The sequence below is a fragment of the Polypterus senegalus genome, chromosome 18 (assembly GCF_016835505.1).
Source record: "Polypterus senegalus isolate Bchr_013 chromosome 18, ASM1683550v1, whole genome shotgun sequence".
NCBI classification, from domain to species: domain Eukaryota; kingdom Metazoa; phylum Chordata; class Cladistia; order Polypteriformes; family Polypteridae; genus Polypterus; species Polypterus senegalus.
The window spans coordinates 53,383,885-53,401,445 of record NC_053171.1 but is presented as its reverse complement, the minus strand read 5'-3'; the positions used below and the strand labels follow the sequence as shown (position 1 = coordinate 53,401,445).

At 37.7% G+C, this 17,561-nt stretch overlaps 1 protein-coding gene across 1 annotated transcript in view; it reads right to left on the bottom strand.

Moving 5' to 3' along the window:
• vps39 (VPS39 subunit of HOPS complex) overlaps positions 1–17,561 on the bottom strand; it is a 167,047-nt gene that overhangs the window by 86,725 nt on the left and 62,761 nt on the right. Inside the window, exons 14-16 of the mRNA XM_039741045.1 lie at positions 15,204–15,345; positions 12,830–12,916; positions 5,300–5,373 (exon numbers count right to left, since the gene is read on the bottom strand). Of these exons, the coding sequence (XP_039596979.1) occupies positions 5,300–5,373; positions 12,830–12,916; positions 15,204–15,345 (303 nt within the window). The remainder of the gene's footprint in view (positions 1–5,299; positions 5,374–12,829; positions 12,917–15,203; positions 15,346–17,561) is intronic.

The following is a 17,561-nucleotide window of genomic DNA, read 5'->3' as shown; positions in this document are numbered from 1 at the left end:
ATAATATAACACATCAGTTTCCCACTGACTTAAAAGAGGAGAGTTTGGGTTCTTCCAGTTTATCAGAATAAGTCTGCGTGCCAACAGTGTAGTGAATGCAATCACAATTTGTTTGTCTTTCTCCACTTTAAGACCCTCTGGAAGAACCCCAAACACAGCTGTTAATGGGTTAGGAGGGATTGTGAGTCCAAGACTGTCTGAGAGGTAATTAAAAATTTTTGTCCAGAATAATGTTAATTTGGAGCAGGCCCAGAACATGTGACCCAGTGAGGCTGGGACTTGGTTGCAACGTTCGCAGGTTGGATCATGCCCTGGAAACATTTTGAGAGTTTTAGTGAGACAGATGTGCTCGATATATAATTTTGAGTTGTATAATTGTATGCTTTGCATATGGAGCTTGAGTGAATTCTCTGCATTGCTACTTTCCACTCCTTTTCTGATATATTAATTGAGAGGTCATTTTCCCAGTGTCCTCTTGGATCTTTGAAAGGAAGGGATTGTAAAAGGATTTTATATATTGTAGAGATGGAGTCTAACTCCTTGAAATTGAGCAATAATTTTTCCAGCGTGGATGAGGGTGCAAGATGAGGAAAATCTGGAAGGTTCTGTTTAACAAAGTTCCTGATTTGAAGATAGTGAAAGAAATTTGTAGCTGGAATGTTAAATTTGGAATGTAATTGTTCATAGGATGCAAAGACGTTGTCTATATAAAGATCTCTAAGCAAGTTAATTCCAAATTTTTCCAGATATTAAAACTGCATATGTTTGTGAGGGTTGAAAGAGGTGGTTCTTTTGCAGGGGTGCCACAGAAAGAAGCTTCTCCGTCTTAAAATGCTTTCTACATTGGTTCCAGATTCTAAGTGAGTGGAGCACAATTGGGTTATTAGTGTATTGCCGATAACGTGTGTTTATTGGAGCACAAAGCAAGGAATACAAAGAAGTACTGCAGGATTTTACTTCTATTGCGGTCCATGCCTGTGTATGTTCTTCTATTTGTGTCCAGGTTCTTATCGACTGTATATTTGCCGCCCAGTAATAAAACTGGAAGTTAGGTAGAGCCATGCCACCTTCTGCCTTTTGTCTTTGTAGGGTCGCTCTTTTGATGCGTGGATGTTTAGAATTCCAAATAAATGAGGTTATTGTTGAATCTAATTGCTTAAAGAACGATTTATTAATGTATATTGGTATGTTTTGAAATAAAAAAGGAGCTTAGGAAGCATATTCATCTTAACAGTGTTAATTCTTCCAGCTAGTGTGAGATGAAGGGTTGACCATCTATGCAAGTCTTGTTTAATTTTTTCCATACAGACGACGAACCTAGTGATAGAGTTTAATTTGTTTATAACAGAATGCTGGGGTTTAGGAGGATCCTTAGTGTTGGGGAGATATATTATGTTATTTCTAATATCATTAATTTTTTGATTGAAAAATACAGCGATAGCCTCACAGGTTTTACTGGAAGTACTTAGGGGGCATTCCTTTGAGTTAGCTGGGTTTAGCAAATTTATGTTTAACGTTGCTCATTGTTTGTAAGCCACAACATTGCTTTATACACAAGCTTCAACAAGTTAAAGTGCTATAAAGTAGCCTCAAGTTTCACACAGATAGTGATGAAGTATCTCATATCTTGTATGTTGGGTGCTTTCAATCAACATGGCAAATACATTAGTCTAATTACAAATAGAGGATTCGGAGTCAGTGGTACCAGAAACTGAGTAGCTGGAGTCAAAGGTTTTGTGCATCGACTCCACAGCTCTGGTTTTAACAGTGACAAAAGGGAATTTAAAATGAATCAATTATGTACTAAAAAAATGCTGCCGTGGATTTGGGACAACTGTCTTTGAGTGACACAGCTAAAGCCTAATTATGTGAAAAAACACCTGAAGATGGCAGTTTACAGACACACCCCATCAAATCTAATGGAACCTAAGAGAATCTGCCAGAAGGAATGGGAAAAAATGTCAAAATCAAAGTGTGAAAAGCAAACTTACACAGGATGAGTTATAGCTGGAATAGCATCCTGTGTGGTCTACAAAGTACTTATTTAAGGGTCTAAATATTTCTATGAAAGACAGATTTCAGTTTTTGATTTCAATAAATTTGCAAACCTTTCTGAAAACTTGTTTTCAGTTTGTCATTATGGGTTGTTGAGTGGAGACAGAAGAAAATGAGATATTTTTTTTTTTTAATATGGTTTCTGAATACTTTGTGTCCACAGTGTGTGTGTTCATACTTTATATAATTCAGTGACTTATGTTGAGGCTAACTGCAAAGTTGCAGATAAGATTAGCTTATAAACTTCTAATTAAGCCAATGCCTTATCGTGATGGACAAGGTACAAATTACATGAAAGTTCAATGGCAGTTTTGGATTTAGTTGAGTATGGTCAGAATTGTACAAACAGGTAGTTGCCAGCTGACATGCAGTTAAGGCCCATACATTACATGTAATGTTTAACATGCCATATGATGCCAGTGTAGGACTGATGAATGTACAGGGGTATCCTCTTAAAGCCATGTGCTCAAGGAACCAGTGCATTATGGGTATTCATGTGTTGATATCATGCTGCATTCGAATCAACAATTAACTTTATATGTGGAAAGCATACAATCGTCCTGTGAGCACAGGGAGAATGTGCCAATTCTTAACAGGGCTTATAATCAAAGACAAGTGTCTGAAGAAACTACTAACTACAGTATGTCACCACACATCTGTGGCCTGCCTAACATTCCCATTGTAATATGGATTAAGTTTCTTTGATTGCTTTTTTAGAATGATATAAAAATCCACTTGCTTTATTGTTCCAGAATGACAAAAAGATTACATGGTGACAATGAGGCCCATGCTATTTTCTCACTTCAATTTGTTCTAAAATCCCACAAGGCTTGTAGTTGAGGCTATTTGGTGAAACTAAACTATGCGTAAATGATAGAATGTGGTTCATGAAATGGATATATGTTTGTATATAGACTACTATGTTAAGAGGACATCAGAGTGGAGCACAACACGTGTGATGTAGAGAAGACCCAAATTAAGAGCACAGGAAATCCAATTCCAAAGTATTACAGTGCCACTGTGTGGACAAATAATATAACAAAAACATTTCTGGTCAAATCTACTTTAACAGAAAATCAAAACAACTTGCACACACTACTCCGTTTATTACTATTATGCAGAATCTCTAATTTCCCCAGTTGTACACACAAGTGTATTAATGCTCTTTTACCATTCTCTGTTTACTTTGCCTTAGAGATCGGATTCCAGAAAATATTTTTAACAATAACACAAATGAAAATAGCACGGACAAAAATGATGGGTTCCTTAACCTAATACTTTGTTTCTTAACCTTTAAAGTTTGCAATCACTACAATCAAGCGATTCCTGGCGTTCTCCATGAGACTTTTACACCTGTCAACCGGTAGTTCGGCCCACTCTTCCTCTGCAAACTGCTTCAGTGCCGTCAGGTTTGAAGGACTCTTCTCCAGACGCATGTTTCACTACTTTCCATAGATGTTCAATAGGATTCCAATTAGGGCTCATAGAAGGCCATTTCACAATAGTCTAATGCTTTGGTCTTAGCCACTCTGCTTTTAGCTCTGTGTTTTGGCTCATTATCCTTTTGGAGGATTCATGACTTGCGACTGAGACAAAGCTTTCTGACATTGGGCAGTACGTTTCACTCCGCAATGTCTTGATCGTCTGGAAATTTCATGCACAGACTGAAGGAACCCCGTGCCAGATGCAGTAAAGCAGCCCCAAAACATAACCGAGTCTCCTCCATGTGTCACAGTAGGTATGGTGATCCTTTCTTTTCTAAGGTACATGGACCTTAAACTTCTTTATAATATTTGCAACTGTTGTCACAGGCACATCAAGCTGTTTGGAGATGGTATTTAAGCCTTTGCCTTTCACAAGCTTGTCTATCATATTCTTCCTGATCTCCTCAGACAACTGTCTCCTTTGCTTTCTCTTGTCCATGTTCAGTGTGAGACATATGATGATAATGAACAACAGGGGGACTACTCTTCTCCATTTAAATAGGCTGAACGACTGCAATTGGAGACATGTGTGATACTAATTAAAGAAAACAGCTAGTGTGAAAGAAAATCACTCAAATCCAGTTATTTCTGATCCTTTGGTATCAACAAATGCGAATCCGAATCAGTATAGTATTTAGTCTGCAGTGTTACAATAAAAAAATGGCACTGATTACATACTGCTTAATGCCCCAGTGGATACAAAACTCTTATTATTCTAATGATAGTTAACTCTCAATCAACTAAATCCTAGAGGGTTTCACTCTGTTTTCTACATTTGACTTTTCTTCTTGCCCTGCCCTTTTGGTTACTGTTTTTTTGGTTTTGCTTTGCTTCCATTGTATTGTGACCTTTGCTTATCCCGGCTTAGACTATTGCTACCTTAATCCTCAAGGACACTGAAGTACCCTCAACAATAAAAAGTTATGCCACAATGTACATTGGGACCAAGACAACATGGAGAGTAGTATACACCTCCTACTGCAATAGTCCAACTTAGAATGGCATTAGTGTCTTCTTGCTTAAATTATTTAGAAACAGATCATCTACAAATGCAACTCAAAAAACTCATCAAAAGGATGATGAAGAAGTTAAATGTTTTGATTTCACAAAGCAGAATTTTAGAATGATAAACGATGATGGGACGAAAGGCTGCACTTGAAGCAGTGTTGGATCAGTACTAGAACTTTTACTTTGGTATCAATAACAGCTTTCGAACCTCAGCCCTAAAACCAAAACGATTCCAAAGCAAATGACAAATAACTCCAAAACCCCACGTCTTACTCCAACCTCCTTTGTGCACTGCACATTTGCAGGCTTCCCTGATGTACAGTGCCATTTCACTGCGCCACTGCGCCACTGCAACATACTACAAACCAGTTCCCTCTCAATAGCTGTGAAGCCGCAATTGCATCAAAGCAATAAGAGTTGTTTGAAGCATGTTGTATTCATTTTGTGTAGTCTGTGAAATGGACATTTTTCCATAACTGCGATAAAAAAATGATGATTTGGGGCTTGGGGGTGAGAGGAAAGTTGTTGTTTTCTTCCAGAACAGAAAATCCTGAAAGCATACTGTTGTTTAATTTGTGGGTTTTTTTTGGTATTTTTTCAGTGTTGGTATTTTGTTAATTTGAGGTCAAGTAAACATGGTCAAAGAGGATCAATGAGAACACAGACTGTTCTAACAACTTTTGCCAGCATGTCAAATGCAGAAAGCAAACGGACTTTGATTAAAAAAAGATTAAAATTTTACCTAAACCTACCTTTAAGCCGTCTTCTGGGCAGGTTTTGAGAACCCAAGGAGCAAACTCAAATATAATTCCCAAATTCTCACTCCCTGAAACAAGTCAAAGAAACAAATGAGTTAAATAAAAACCTTTTTATTCAATAAAGCCAACCTACAATGTCATCCTACTTCATATGATATGCAAGCATATGAAAAGGCATAAATATCCACAATCTCTCACGTTATCACTGTTATCACTCGCTCTTGTATGGCAGGCACTTAATCCTAGACTTCCATACAAAGCCCAAGTAAAGGATCACATGACAATGGAGACGTATCTGGTGCCATTGAAGGTTGTTGGTCAAATCTGAACATATTTTTCTGACATTGTGAGGCTTCAAAACGATGACACTGGCTAATGTGCTCTCATGGCTGCACTTTTGTTTATAAGCAGTTTCATGACCAAACTAAGAGGACAGAATAAGTTTAGTGTCTTCACACAAAATCCAAGATGTGCTTCAAAAATTAAACTGGTTTGTTTTCAAACCACTTAGGAGAGAACTGAATAATGTAAGAATACAAACTGTCATTTCAAATCTTGCTATAGAAGACCTTGCCCTAGCTGTCTGGTGAGGTGGCTTCTCCATTTACCCATCTCCTAGCATTGCACTAAGCATTCTCTCATCTTACTGTCTGAAAGCCTTTAAATCCCATTTTTGGGTTACCTCAGGGCCAAGCTACAGATTACGGTCTTTCACACAGATTGCCATTTAATACTAACTGCTGCATGCAGTACCCCGGTGACAGCTCTTTATAAACGCAGGCCACTAAAGCAGCTCTTTCTTGGATAGCATGGACTTGCCTGCTTCAGGGGAATATCCCTATTGTTTGATGGCGACATGTAGGAGTTGTACTGGAGGAGATTTGACTCAACCCTGATGGTCTCCTGAATCACTGAGCTTCTCACCCTATGAATGTCAGGCCAGAGACTCTGCAACCAAGCCTCATTTCTGCTGCTTGTATTTGTAATCTAATTCTTTCAGTCACTACTCACAGCTCATGACCACAGGTACAAGACAAGGATGTAGTTTGGCTGTAATTCAGGAATAAGATCCTGGGATACTTAAACTGCTCCACTAAAGGCTATTGCTCCCCCTCACTTAGACAGAGAGAAATCCATTAAAACTTTAAAAGAGAGCAGCATCTTCTGACTTTGCTGATCCTCATTTCATCCACTTCACACACAGCAGCACATCACACAAGTGCATGCCAAAGTCAGTCATATGAACCAGTAACAACTCTCATTCTCAGCTATGCCTTGATACCCTGGTCCATGAGACCACAAACAGAAGTGGTGACAAGACACAGCTTTGATAGAGTCTGACATGCAATGTGCTTTGATGAAGGACTGCATTTTCAATTTTCATATTATTTTGAAGGCTGCTGTTTTCACCTGCAACTGTGCACAATTCATAAGCTTAATGAATAATAATAATTTTTTAAAATCACATATAGTACAAATGTCTATTCAAAACCAATAACATGTTCAAATATAGTATATTCAAATAGAAACACAAGTATTGATACACTGACCTTTACTAATATTAGCACCCTTCTAGATTAGTGTGTATCTGTCTGGCTGCAATCTCTCTGCCATTCCAACAGACTGTACTTCACAAACATTTTTTTTAATAAAATGCATTGCATTTTTTTATTCCAAAAGATGGTGCATCACAAACATTAATACCTTCAGTCATGTCCTTCCACTTACGCAATCTATGCAAGTCTGAGGCAGTTGGCGGTAGTAGTTTATTTATATAGCGCCCTTCACAGACAAAAGGTCACAGAGCGCTGAACAGTAAATACAGTACAAATACAACAGTTAAAACAAAACATAAACAAAACCAATAAAAACAATACATAAAAAAAACGGAACTATTCAGCACTGATTAAAAGCTTGTTTAAAAAGAAATGTTTTTAGTTGTTTTTTAAAAGAATCAACAGAGTCGGCTCCACACAGACCACAAAGCAGGCTATTCCAATAGTCTTGGTGACACAGACTGAAAGGCACAATCCCCACGGGTTTTTAGCCAAGTGCATGGAACAACTAGAAGGCCCTGTTGCCCAGATCTTAAGAGTCTGACAAGCTGTTTGGCGTTGGAGCAGGCTGATTAGGTACTCAGGAGCTTGTCCAGGCAAAGCTCTGAAAGTAAGTACCAAAACTTTAAAATGAATTCTGTAAAACACTGGGAGCCCGTGCAGTGTGTGCAGAATGGGAGTGATATGATTACTCCGGCTAGCGCGAGTTAGGAGCCTGGCAGCTGCATTTTGAACTAACTGAAGACGTGAGAGAGAGGACTTGCTCAAACCCGTAAAGAGAGCATTAAACTAATCAAGCCATGAGGAAATAAAAGAATGAACAAGCATCTCCAATTCTGATTTTGAAACAGCATTTCTTAGTTTTGAAAGATTTCTTAAATGAAAGAAACACAAGCGGCTGACCGATCCCACATATTCATCAAGCATCGGGGGCTAATATAATAACAGGAGAGATAGAAGATCATTTTAAACTGATATCAGAATAAGGAACAGGAGAAGCAACAATTAGTACCTCAGTATTTCCAGAATTCAACTGCAGGTAATTACTACTGAGCCAGTCGTTAATCTGAGACAGACAATCAACCAAGCTGACCAAAGTATTAATTTGGTTAGGCTTAAATGAAAAATAAAGCTGTATATCATCTGCATATACATGATATGAGATATCTTTAAAAGAGTTAAGAATCTGTGATAGGGGAAGAATGTGTAAAGAGAAAAGTGCAGGTCCAAGAACCGAGCCCTGTGGCACTCCACATGTCAAAGGAGCAGAGTCGGATGAAAAGCCAGCCACACCGACTGAGAAACTCCTATTCGACAAGTAAGAGGAGAACCAGTCCAAAGCAGAGCCAGAGACACTAACAGCTCTAACCTATTAATTAAGATCCGATGGTCCATCGTATCAAAAGCTATGGTAAGATCTAACAGTACAAGCAAAGAGCCCCAGCCTGCATCAGCAGCAATTTAAAGATCATTAAAAACTTTTAGAAGAGCTGTTTCTGTAGAATGTTGCCTCCAAAAACCAGATTGAAAAGAATCAAAGAGCCGCTGCTCCTGCTCCTGTAAAAAGGCACAAAGTTGCTGTTCAACCACCTTTTCCAAAACTTTGGCAATAAAAGGCAGTTTTGAGATTGGCCTGTAATTACTCAAAATAGAGGGATCAGAATTAGGTTTTTTCAACAGCAGTTGAATTACAGCATGTTTAAAATACGATGGAACCACACCAGATCTCAAGGAGCAATTTATGATATTCAAAAGGCACGGGCGTATACAACTCAAATATTTTAACATTAATGACTTTGGCAACAGGTCGAAAATTATTACAGTCACTATCAGAAAAAACCTGACTAATAGATTGAGATGGAGAAATAATATTGTAAATAGTATCAAATAGCATTTTGGGATTATGCTTCTGAGTCTGAATAAGATTAGAAAAATAAGCTGTTCTAGCATTCCTAACCAAAGAATTAAAAGAAGCAAGTAAATCCTTTAAGTACGAACGATGAACTTCCAGATTAGTAGAATTCCATAAGTTCTCTGCTTTTCGACAGGAACACCTGAGATTACGAATGGAGTCATTCATCCATGGAATTGAGTGGGTAACAGAACGCTGCCTGATTTTAAGAGGAGTAATCTTATTCAAAATATCAGTACAATGGTCATTAAAACATTGAACTGCTAACTCAACATTGGCAACATTACTGCCGGCATCAGATGCCACAAACAAATCAACAAACTGATTAATCACGGACTCGTTAATGAACCAAGTACACCTAGAGTTAACAGAAGGTGACAACTCTAAATTTGAAGACAAGTCAAACAACACCCACTTATGATCACTCCTCTGAAGGCTGGTTACGTAATGTGACAAGCCAAACAACACAGTCCAACTAGTCTATGACTTGCTCCGACAAAATCTAACACATTTACTTTTGTTTTTAGTCATAGGGGTGATCATAGGGATGCTCAATTCTGCTATCAAGGCAATAATTGGAAAAAAAGTTTAAAGCAGCAGCAGATGTTAACAGATAGCCTGGTAGGAGATGTGTTCTTATGCTGGCCCCACACACATTAAGAAGGAATGGTTCAAGTGGCCTCAGAATTTCCAATAATCACATATAGAGAACTACAGATATACTAAAAATCAGACTACACCTACAAAACCACAAATTGTTTGGAAGGGTTGCCAGAAAAAACCTCTGCAGTTATCAAATAGCATACCTGAGCGTCTACAGTTAGCCAAATATTACTAGAACTTTCAATGGTGCCAAGTTCCAGGCTCAGATGAGACAAAAACAGAGATTTTTAGCAACAAACACCCAAGACACATTTGGCATAGAGGGAATGATGGACAAGAAAAAACTCTCTCTGCTATGAATTACGGTTGTGGATCTTTGATGTTGTGAGGCTGCTTCTTCTTCCTAAAGGCCCTGGAGAATGTAGGCCACATGGTATCATGGATTTCATCAACTATCTGCAGATATTGAATCAAAACATGACTGCCTCTGCCAGAAACCTAAATTGAGCCATGGTAGGATCTTCCAGGTAGAAAATTACCCAAAGCACACCTCAAAATCAATACAAAACTGCTTTTGTGACCACAAAAATCAAGGCTTTGCCATGGCTATCCCAGTCCCCTGACCTAAACCCCAATGGAAATGTGTGGAATGAGCTGAAGAGGAGAGGCTGCAAGCAATGACCTTGAAATCTGAAGGATCTGGACAGATGCTTTATGGATGAATGGCCTCCGATCCCTTGCCATGTTTTCTCCAATCTCATTAAGAATTACAGGAGATGACTCATAAGTTGGTATTTTGCCAAAAGAGGGTTGCAGAAAATATTAAACTGTTGCAGATACATTTTAAAAATGATTTGTTTTTATGGTAAGAACTTTTATTTGTAAATTTGTTGCTATCTATACTAATAAAAGGCAAAGCCCTCACTGACTCACTAATTCTCCAGCTTCCCATGTAGGTAGAAGGCTGAAATTTGGCAGGCTTATTCCTTACAGCTTACTTGCAAAAGTTAAGCAGGTTTCATTTCGAAATTCTACACAGTCATAAGGTCGATAACGGTCGACAACGTCCGCCATGTTGAACTTTCTTATTTATGGCCCCATCTTCACGAAATTTGGTAGGCTTCCCTGCGCTAACCGAAACCGATGTACGTACTTATTTCGATGGTTTGACGCCACTGTCGGCCGCCATATTGAACTTTCCAACGTCACTAATTTTCCAACTTCCCGTGTAGGTAGAAGGCTGAAATTTGGTAGGCTCATTCCTTACAGCTTAGTTACAAAAGTTAAGCAGGTTTCATTTCGAAATTCTACGCGTAACGGTCATAACGGTCAACAATGTCCGCCATCTTGAACTTTAGAAGGCTGAAATTTGGTACATATTTCGGTGGTAAGATGCCACTGTTGGCCTCCATATTGAACTTGTTACTTATGGGCCCATCTTCAAGAAATTTGGTACGCGGGTTCCCAACGCTAACTGAATCCTACTTACGTACATACTGTATATACGTCCATAGCCTGCAGCTCGGTCACCGTGTGAGGCGGCGTTGGGTCCCCCATCCCAACGCCTCCCACGTTGTTGGCTGCCTACCTATATAAGGCCGTCCGTCGCTCCGGTCTCTACATTCCCTTCCTTGCTTCGCCACGGGATTCAAAGTCTCCCTGCTGATATATACAGCCTTTTTATTTAATCCACGGCTTCTCCGACGTTTTATTGTTCATTTATTACGATTATAGTTATTGTGTAGGTATTTTAGACTTACTTTACATTGTTCAGGTACCCATTTATTTATCATTCCAACCGTACCCCCATTAACATGTCTATCGAGGTGATCACCATCGATCAAAGAACTGTCATTTACCGAGTGGTTTCCATGCCCGGAGATGGCACCTACCTTTTCCATTCTCTTTGTTACATATTGCACGGCCATATCAGGCTCACTTTTGATATCCGGAGGAACATTGTGTCTTATGTATTGAATGACTGGGACAGGTTCAAGGTGTGGACTGATGACGGTACAGGAGATAATTATACTACACAGGAGCACTATAAGAGTGAAATGCTTAAGCCCTTCACTTATGCATCTGCATGGGAGTTGATGGCTGACGCTGAATTGTTCGTTTGTCGCTTTCAAGTGTACCGAAATGGCCAAATATTTTACACCTTTCGACAACCGCCAATGCCTATTAAACATCTTAGATTGACAGGTGATGATTTCAGTAGTGGACACTTTGATGTTTATGAATGTTTAAACTCTCAAAAGCTGGATGTGAAGTTATCGATGAAATCGGTTGTATACTTACAACGCTTGACAGATGCCGAATGTCTCTTCAACACAAGTCCTACAAATACTGTCGGAATTGAAACAAACCATGAAACTTAAACTGATTATGACAGCAGCAATCCAAGCTGTGAGATTTAAAACAAGATTACTGTTCACATGGCCAACTGTACGTTGCATGCTCAAGAGTAAGCTCAGCGCACAGCTTGGTCATATTACAACCGGAGGGCGAACTCATAATATGGTATACAAAGAGATCCTTAACAAATAATTATTGGTATATTTTCCCTCAGTTTAAAAAAGGTTTAATTTTCTTCTTAATAAAAATTTTAAGGCAGTACTTCTCCGCTGCGAAGCGCGGGTATTTTGCTAGTCTTGAATAAAAGATCAACATAATTCAGACTTTTTCCACAGCCCATTTTGCTTTTACATTCTAAGGGTGCCAGTATTAGTAGAAGATACTGAATCTGAAATTTGGGCTAATCAGATAGTCAAATAGTTTTTCTTTATATAGAAAGTTTAAATGAAATTGCAAAGTTTAAAAGTTATATTGTGGCACACAGTATAGAAAGCTGGGGCTTACTGTCTTATCTCTTGGCATGCCTCACATTTCAAAACTTAAACTTATTTAAAGAAGATCAGAACAAAGAGTAGAGACTTTTATTATGAGGCAACTTGGTAATAGCTTTATTAATATGGGAAAAACCCTAATAAAGAGACACCAAACATTTTTTTTTATATTTTTACTTTTTGGTCTTATGTCAATCAGAAGATTCCAGGCATATTGCAAGTTATCAGGCTCAGAGGATAAATGTAATATATCAGTGACAAAGTTATGGTCCTTAATAATTCAAGAAATCATATAATTGATTTTTAAATACCACACAATGCTTCTTAACAGTGCTTTTCGAGTTAATCTTGGGTTTGCAGAATTACTGAATGATGCCAACAGGACAGTGTGTAATACACACATTCATCAAGTCACAAGTTGAGTCTATTTCGGTACATCCACCGGTCTGTGCATTAAAATGGAAACCTGAAGCAATAAAAATTTCTGAGCCTAGGCTCTTCTCCCTTTGTAACCTGATCTGATGTGGTTTGTCACCAAATGTAAAAGCTTTCAGCCAGCACTCTGATGCTTACTTTTTGTCTTTACATATTAATATTGTCTTACCCAGCCGCTGTAGGTACTGCACTGTCCGCTCATGTCCCTTCAGAGGTGAGTTGGCTTTGGTTGACTGATCTAGCAGTACCTGTAAGGCTGCAAAACAAATAAATGACAGATATAATTCATTAATCAATCTTGTTTCATAAACTAAAACAATTAAGAGGTCAATATACCTGCTGAGTGTCTATATTAAAACTCTTAATCTGTGTCATAATTTTATTGATCTGTATTGCTCAAACTTAATTACCAGTCCAATAAGTTACCCCAATATGGTGTGCTGGCCAGCAATGATTAGCACACTCTTGACCTGACGGAGATGCAACATTAGTGTACTTGTGATGCCAACTGTTGCTCAGTACTCCACTATGTTGTGGATTTAAAAAAAAAAAACCAAAAAAAAAACATCAATTCACAGAATAGTGGAGAAAAACTTATTAGTCACACTGTACAGAACAAGCCAAATTCTTACTTAAATGACTGACTGATGAGTTCGTAGCAAATCAGCACTCTCCAGTGCTATTATACCAAGAATGTTAAAATGAAGAGTGTGAGGTGTACATCTTGGCTCAGTCATTCACCTTCTGAAATGATGTCTAGAGATGCCAAAATAATTGCTAAATGTGAAAGACATTATTAATTGCAAAAAGTGAATTCAGCTCTTGAATGTCTGCTAACCATTTTAAACATGGAAAGTTTTTTTTAATAATTGTCTACCAGGAAAGTGAGAAAGTTTCAATTTAATAGTGCCATCAGCACCTCTACACACAGCCAAGCTCTGTTCTGTCCCCATTAAGCAAACACTGCTGCAGTAAAACTTGCATTCAGAAGAACACTCTTTTGTACGTTATGATTGAACAAAAGGCCAGCTTGAGAACATCTCAAAAATGCAGTAACGACATTTTAGATTTTAAATCTTCTCTTAAACAAAAAGCAGTTTTGTACATTACAATGCCATTTTTATGTTGCTATTCATATAATTATATTGACGCGCATTGTTGTATTAGCACAGTAGGAAGGGTGTGTGTGTGTGTGTGTGTGTGAGAAGAGACAGAGAATCACATGGAAAGAATTTGTGCCCTATTCAAGACAGACAGCCACATGAGAAATAAGAAATTCAGGAATCTGGCAAATGAATACTTTTGTTTAAACTGAGCTACTGCTCCAAAAGACCAAGGAGAGAGGCAAAATAAAGGCAGACGATGTAGAACTGGCAAAATAAACAAGTAATGGGCTGGATCCTGCAAAGCTTAAACTCAAAAAGTGCAGTAGGAAGGGAACATTTACAAAAAGTTTTATGTTAAAAACTTCCCCTTTCTTTATTTGTACAAATTTACAGCACTCTATTTGGTTAAAAAAGGACCCCATGTGTCCCCACCCCCAAGCAGTTGGCATGTGTGAAGATTAAATAAAATTAATAAATGGGCACTTTGCTGTCTTACCTCTTACTATAGGCCAAACACTCCAATAGAGCAATTTAAATTGAAACATATGAAACATAAGGCACTGGTGTCTTTTCGCTTCCTACCAAGAAAGATATTTCACCTCACTGCAGAGAAGGATTTATCAGAGCGGCAATGTCCACACTTTTCTCTCATTCCGTAAAAGCTGTAACTACACACCTGACCAACACATTTATGGAGTACAAGGTCAAAGGATAGGTTCAATATTCCACAATATAAGAGATGACTTGAAACAAAAAGTGCAGAGTTATCTTTCTAGGGATGCTTTAACAACTAACTGGTTAATTAACACCAGTGAACACTTAAGGTGCAGATATGTCCCTGTTTTTGCCAGCATTTGCATGGAGTCAACAAAAATGAGCATAACTGGACATGTCACAACATACAATATAATACAAGTGGTTAGGCAGATCGGTCCAACAAAGGGGAGTCCAACTACACTTTATTCATATCCTGTGGATGCAGCTGTGACTGCAGATTTAATGCAAGGCAAGCCACACTACCGTAAACAGTATGGTTGCTAAAGTTCATATATTACGTTGTGCCATATCTAAAACACAACTCGTATGCCATTTCAGCAACTTACAAGATAATTTATGTGCAGTCTTTAACCTTTAACCTATAAATGAGTATCAGAAGATAAACCTGCTAGAATGAGACCTTTTTTTGTTTTTGTTTTTTTTTTAATTTCAAGCCCATACTCTACCACTGCTCGTTTAATAAATTAACAAAGGCAATAAAGGGTTTCACAAGTTTTTCTGTATTGTTCAACCATATCTGACCATACCTGAAAGGTGCATCGTATCTTTCTACTAAGTAAGTTAACAGAATTCTGAGAGAAAGGAGATTAGATGAGTAATCTCAAACATTTCTGTCTATATAAAACAGCAGCATCTGCCTGGTCATGACAGTGCCATTACCTTTTTGATGAAGTCCTTTCTTCTCATAGAGGATGATGAGCTCGCTATACTTGTGAGCCTTCTTCAGGACATATTCACTCTCTTCAATGTGACAGTGGTTATTCTCAAGGCGAAGGAGAGGTGCCACCAGAGCAACATTAGTCTGTGGTGCAGGAAACAGAAACAGACACATTTGCATTTGGGTGCTTTAAAAATGCCGTACATACTTAGGAGTAAGAAACAAAACAATCAAACAAACATTTATTTAGTTAAATATGAGGAATCATTTAACTCCTCACATGTGAAAATGTAAACGCGCTTACATTAATTTCTTATTATACAGTTATGACAATCTATGATTTAACTGTTTGTCAAAGGGTAAACTTTGGGCCGTGGATGTCAAGCTCCGTTTCATGAGGGTCATATAGACTGTATGTTTGTTTTATTTGATTTTTTTTCAAATAATAAGTCAAATAATGCTGCTAATGAATGATGAGGAAACACAGCCATGTTTTACTTTGCAGAAAGTTAATGCTAAAGTTTGTTTCATAAGCAATTTTGCAATTGAAAACATGACACTCACTAAAAAGAGCTTTTTTAGGGGGTTTCTAATTATTTTTGTGGAAAAACAAGGAATCCTGGATTTTTATTTATTTATTTTTTTTTAAATGTGACATGCTGCTTATTTTCTTGTGCACAGCACTACACAGGAACTGGCCCCTTGCATCCAAGCAAACTGTCCTTTCCTGCTTCTTGATTTCTAAAGATGAGAAGATGCAGGTTGAAAACAGACGTGGAGAAATGTACTCAATACTATTTCTGTTAAAGAAATCACAAAAACGGTCATTAGAGCTGACAAAGTTGGCATCATATTTCTACGACAACTACAACACATGTTTCACTGCTCAACAAAAAGTAAAACATGAAAGGAAGTGATTCTGGTGATTTTCACTAGAAAACTTAAACACTAGAATCACTGAAGCCTATGAAAAAAATTGTAACACCAGGCCACCTTACATTCCTTCATTCCTCTTCATCAGCATCTTTGCTTTGCAAATGCGTCAATCGGCACAAGCAGCAAGCAGCGAGCTCACTCATTCCCCACCGAGGCAGCTGAAGTCAAATCAGATGCAAAATTTTTAGAGGTCAAGTCTGTTTATCTGGGTGTGAGGTGTCTGGAATTGCATAGGGTAAATAATACATTTTTACTTGGAATACATACATTTCATGTGTGTTCTGTGTCTACAATGATCTGAGTAAATTTAGGATGACAGGAAATGCAAGGCAAGAAACCTTGAACCTCACTGAGAGAATAAAAGTAAATAATAAAAAACAAGCTCTAAATTTTACAAGTAGCCAAAATTTACACCAGGTGTAACAAACTCAAATTAAATGTATGTTTTTATTATATAATAGTAATAATAATAACAGCCTACTACTCAAAATAGTAAATGCGGGGACAACCTGGGATCAAACAAGCAATCTCTTGATTATGAAGTAGCCAATCTCATCTCTACACCATCCAAGTAGACATGTTTAGGTTGTGACAAATGATATTTGGGCTTCAGTTTTTAAACATTAACAGCAACATATACATTGAATAAGAACTTTTTTCATAGGCTTCAGGGATTCCAGTGTTAATTAAACACTTAAAGACGGCAAAATGGATACAGAATTTGCACAGGGGAATGCTTCAAGACAGGAACTAAACATCTTTCTCAAAGCGTCAATACTGTGAATTCTGCTGGTTTCACATACTTTTTTGAAAGGCGAACCACTCTAACTTTTGCCTCAACTTCGGTTCTGCAAGAGTCACTGACTCATCACTACTTCTAATAGAATATTAATTTTTGGCTAAATAGTTACGATTAACAACTCATACTTTTTTTTTTTTTTTTTTAAACTTATTAAAGCTACATATCTGTATTTGCAATTTTTTCTTTTTGTACCTATGTCTGTTCATCTTAAAAAAAATCAGTTTCATTAAAAAAAATTTGGGAGAAAATAGAACAATAAGGAAACACTAAGAAGTAATAATCTAACCTAGTACACTTACATTCAGAAAAGTCTGAAGTGAACGAATGAGAGCATTGACAAGCCACATAAAGTAATTCCTCAACATTTGCATGTTTAACTTTCATGACTTCAAGTACTCATGCCCATTTTGTTTTGTGTTTTTTTTTTTTTTTAGATGTATAACCTTTTTTGTTTTACTTTCATGCTAGGAACCTCACACATTTTCTGGGTTCATGGCTTTGCACTGTACAGAAAAAAATGAGAGGCACTATGCACACAAGTATCCTACTAGATGTTTCACTGGTCTTTTTCACTCTTCAAGCTCCCTGTGCATATGTAAGTGTAATGCAAGTCCTTTGGGTT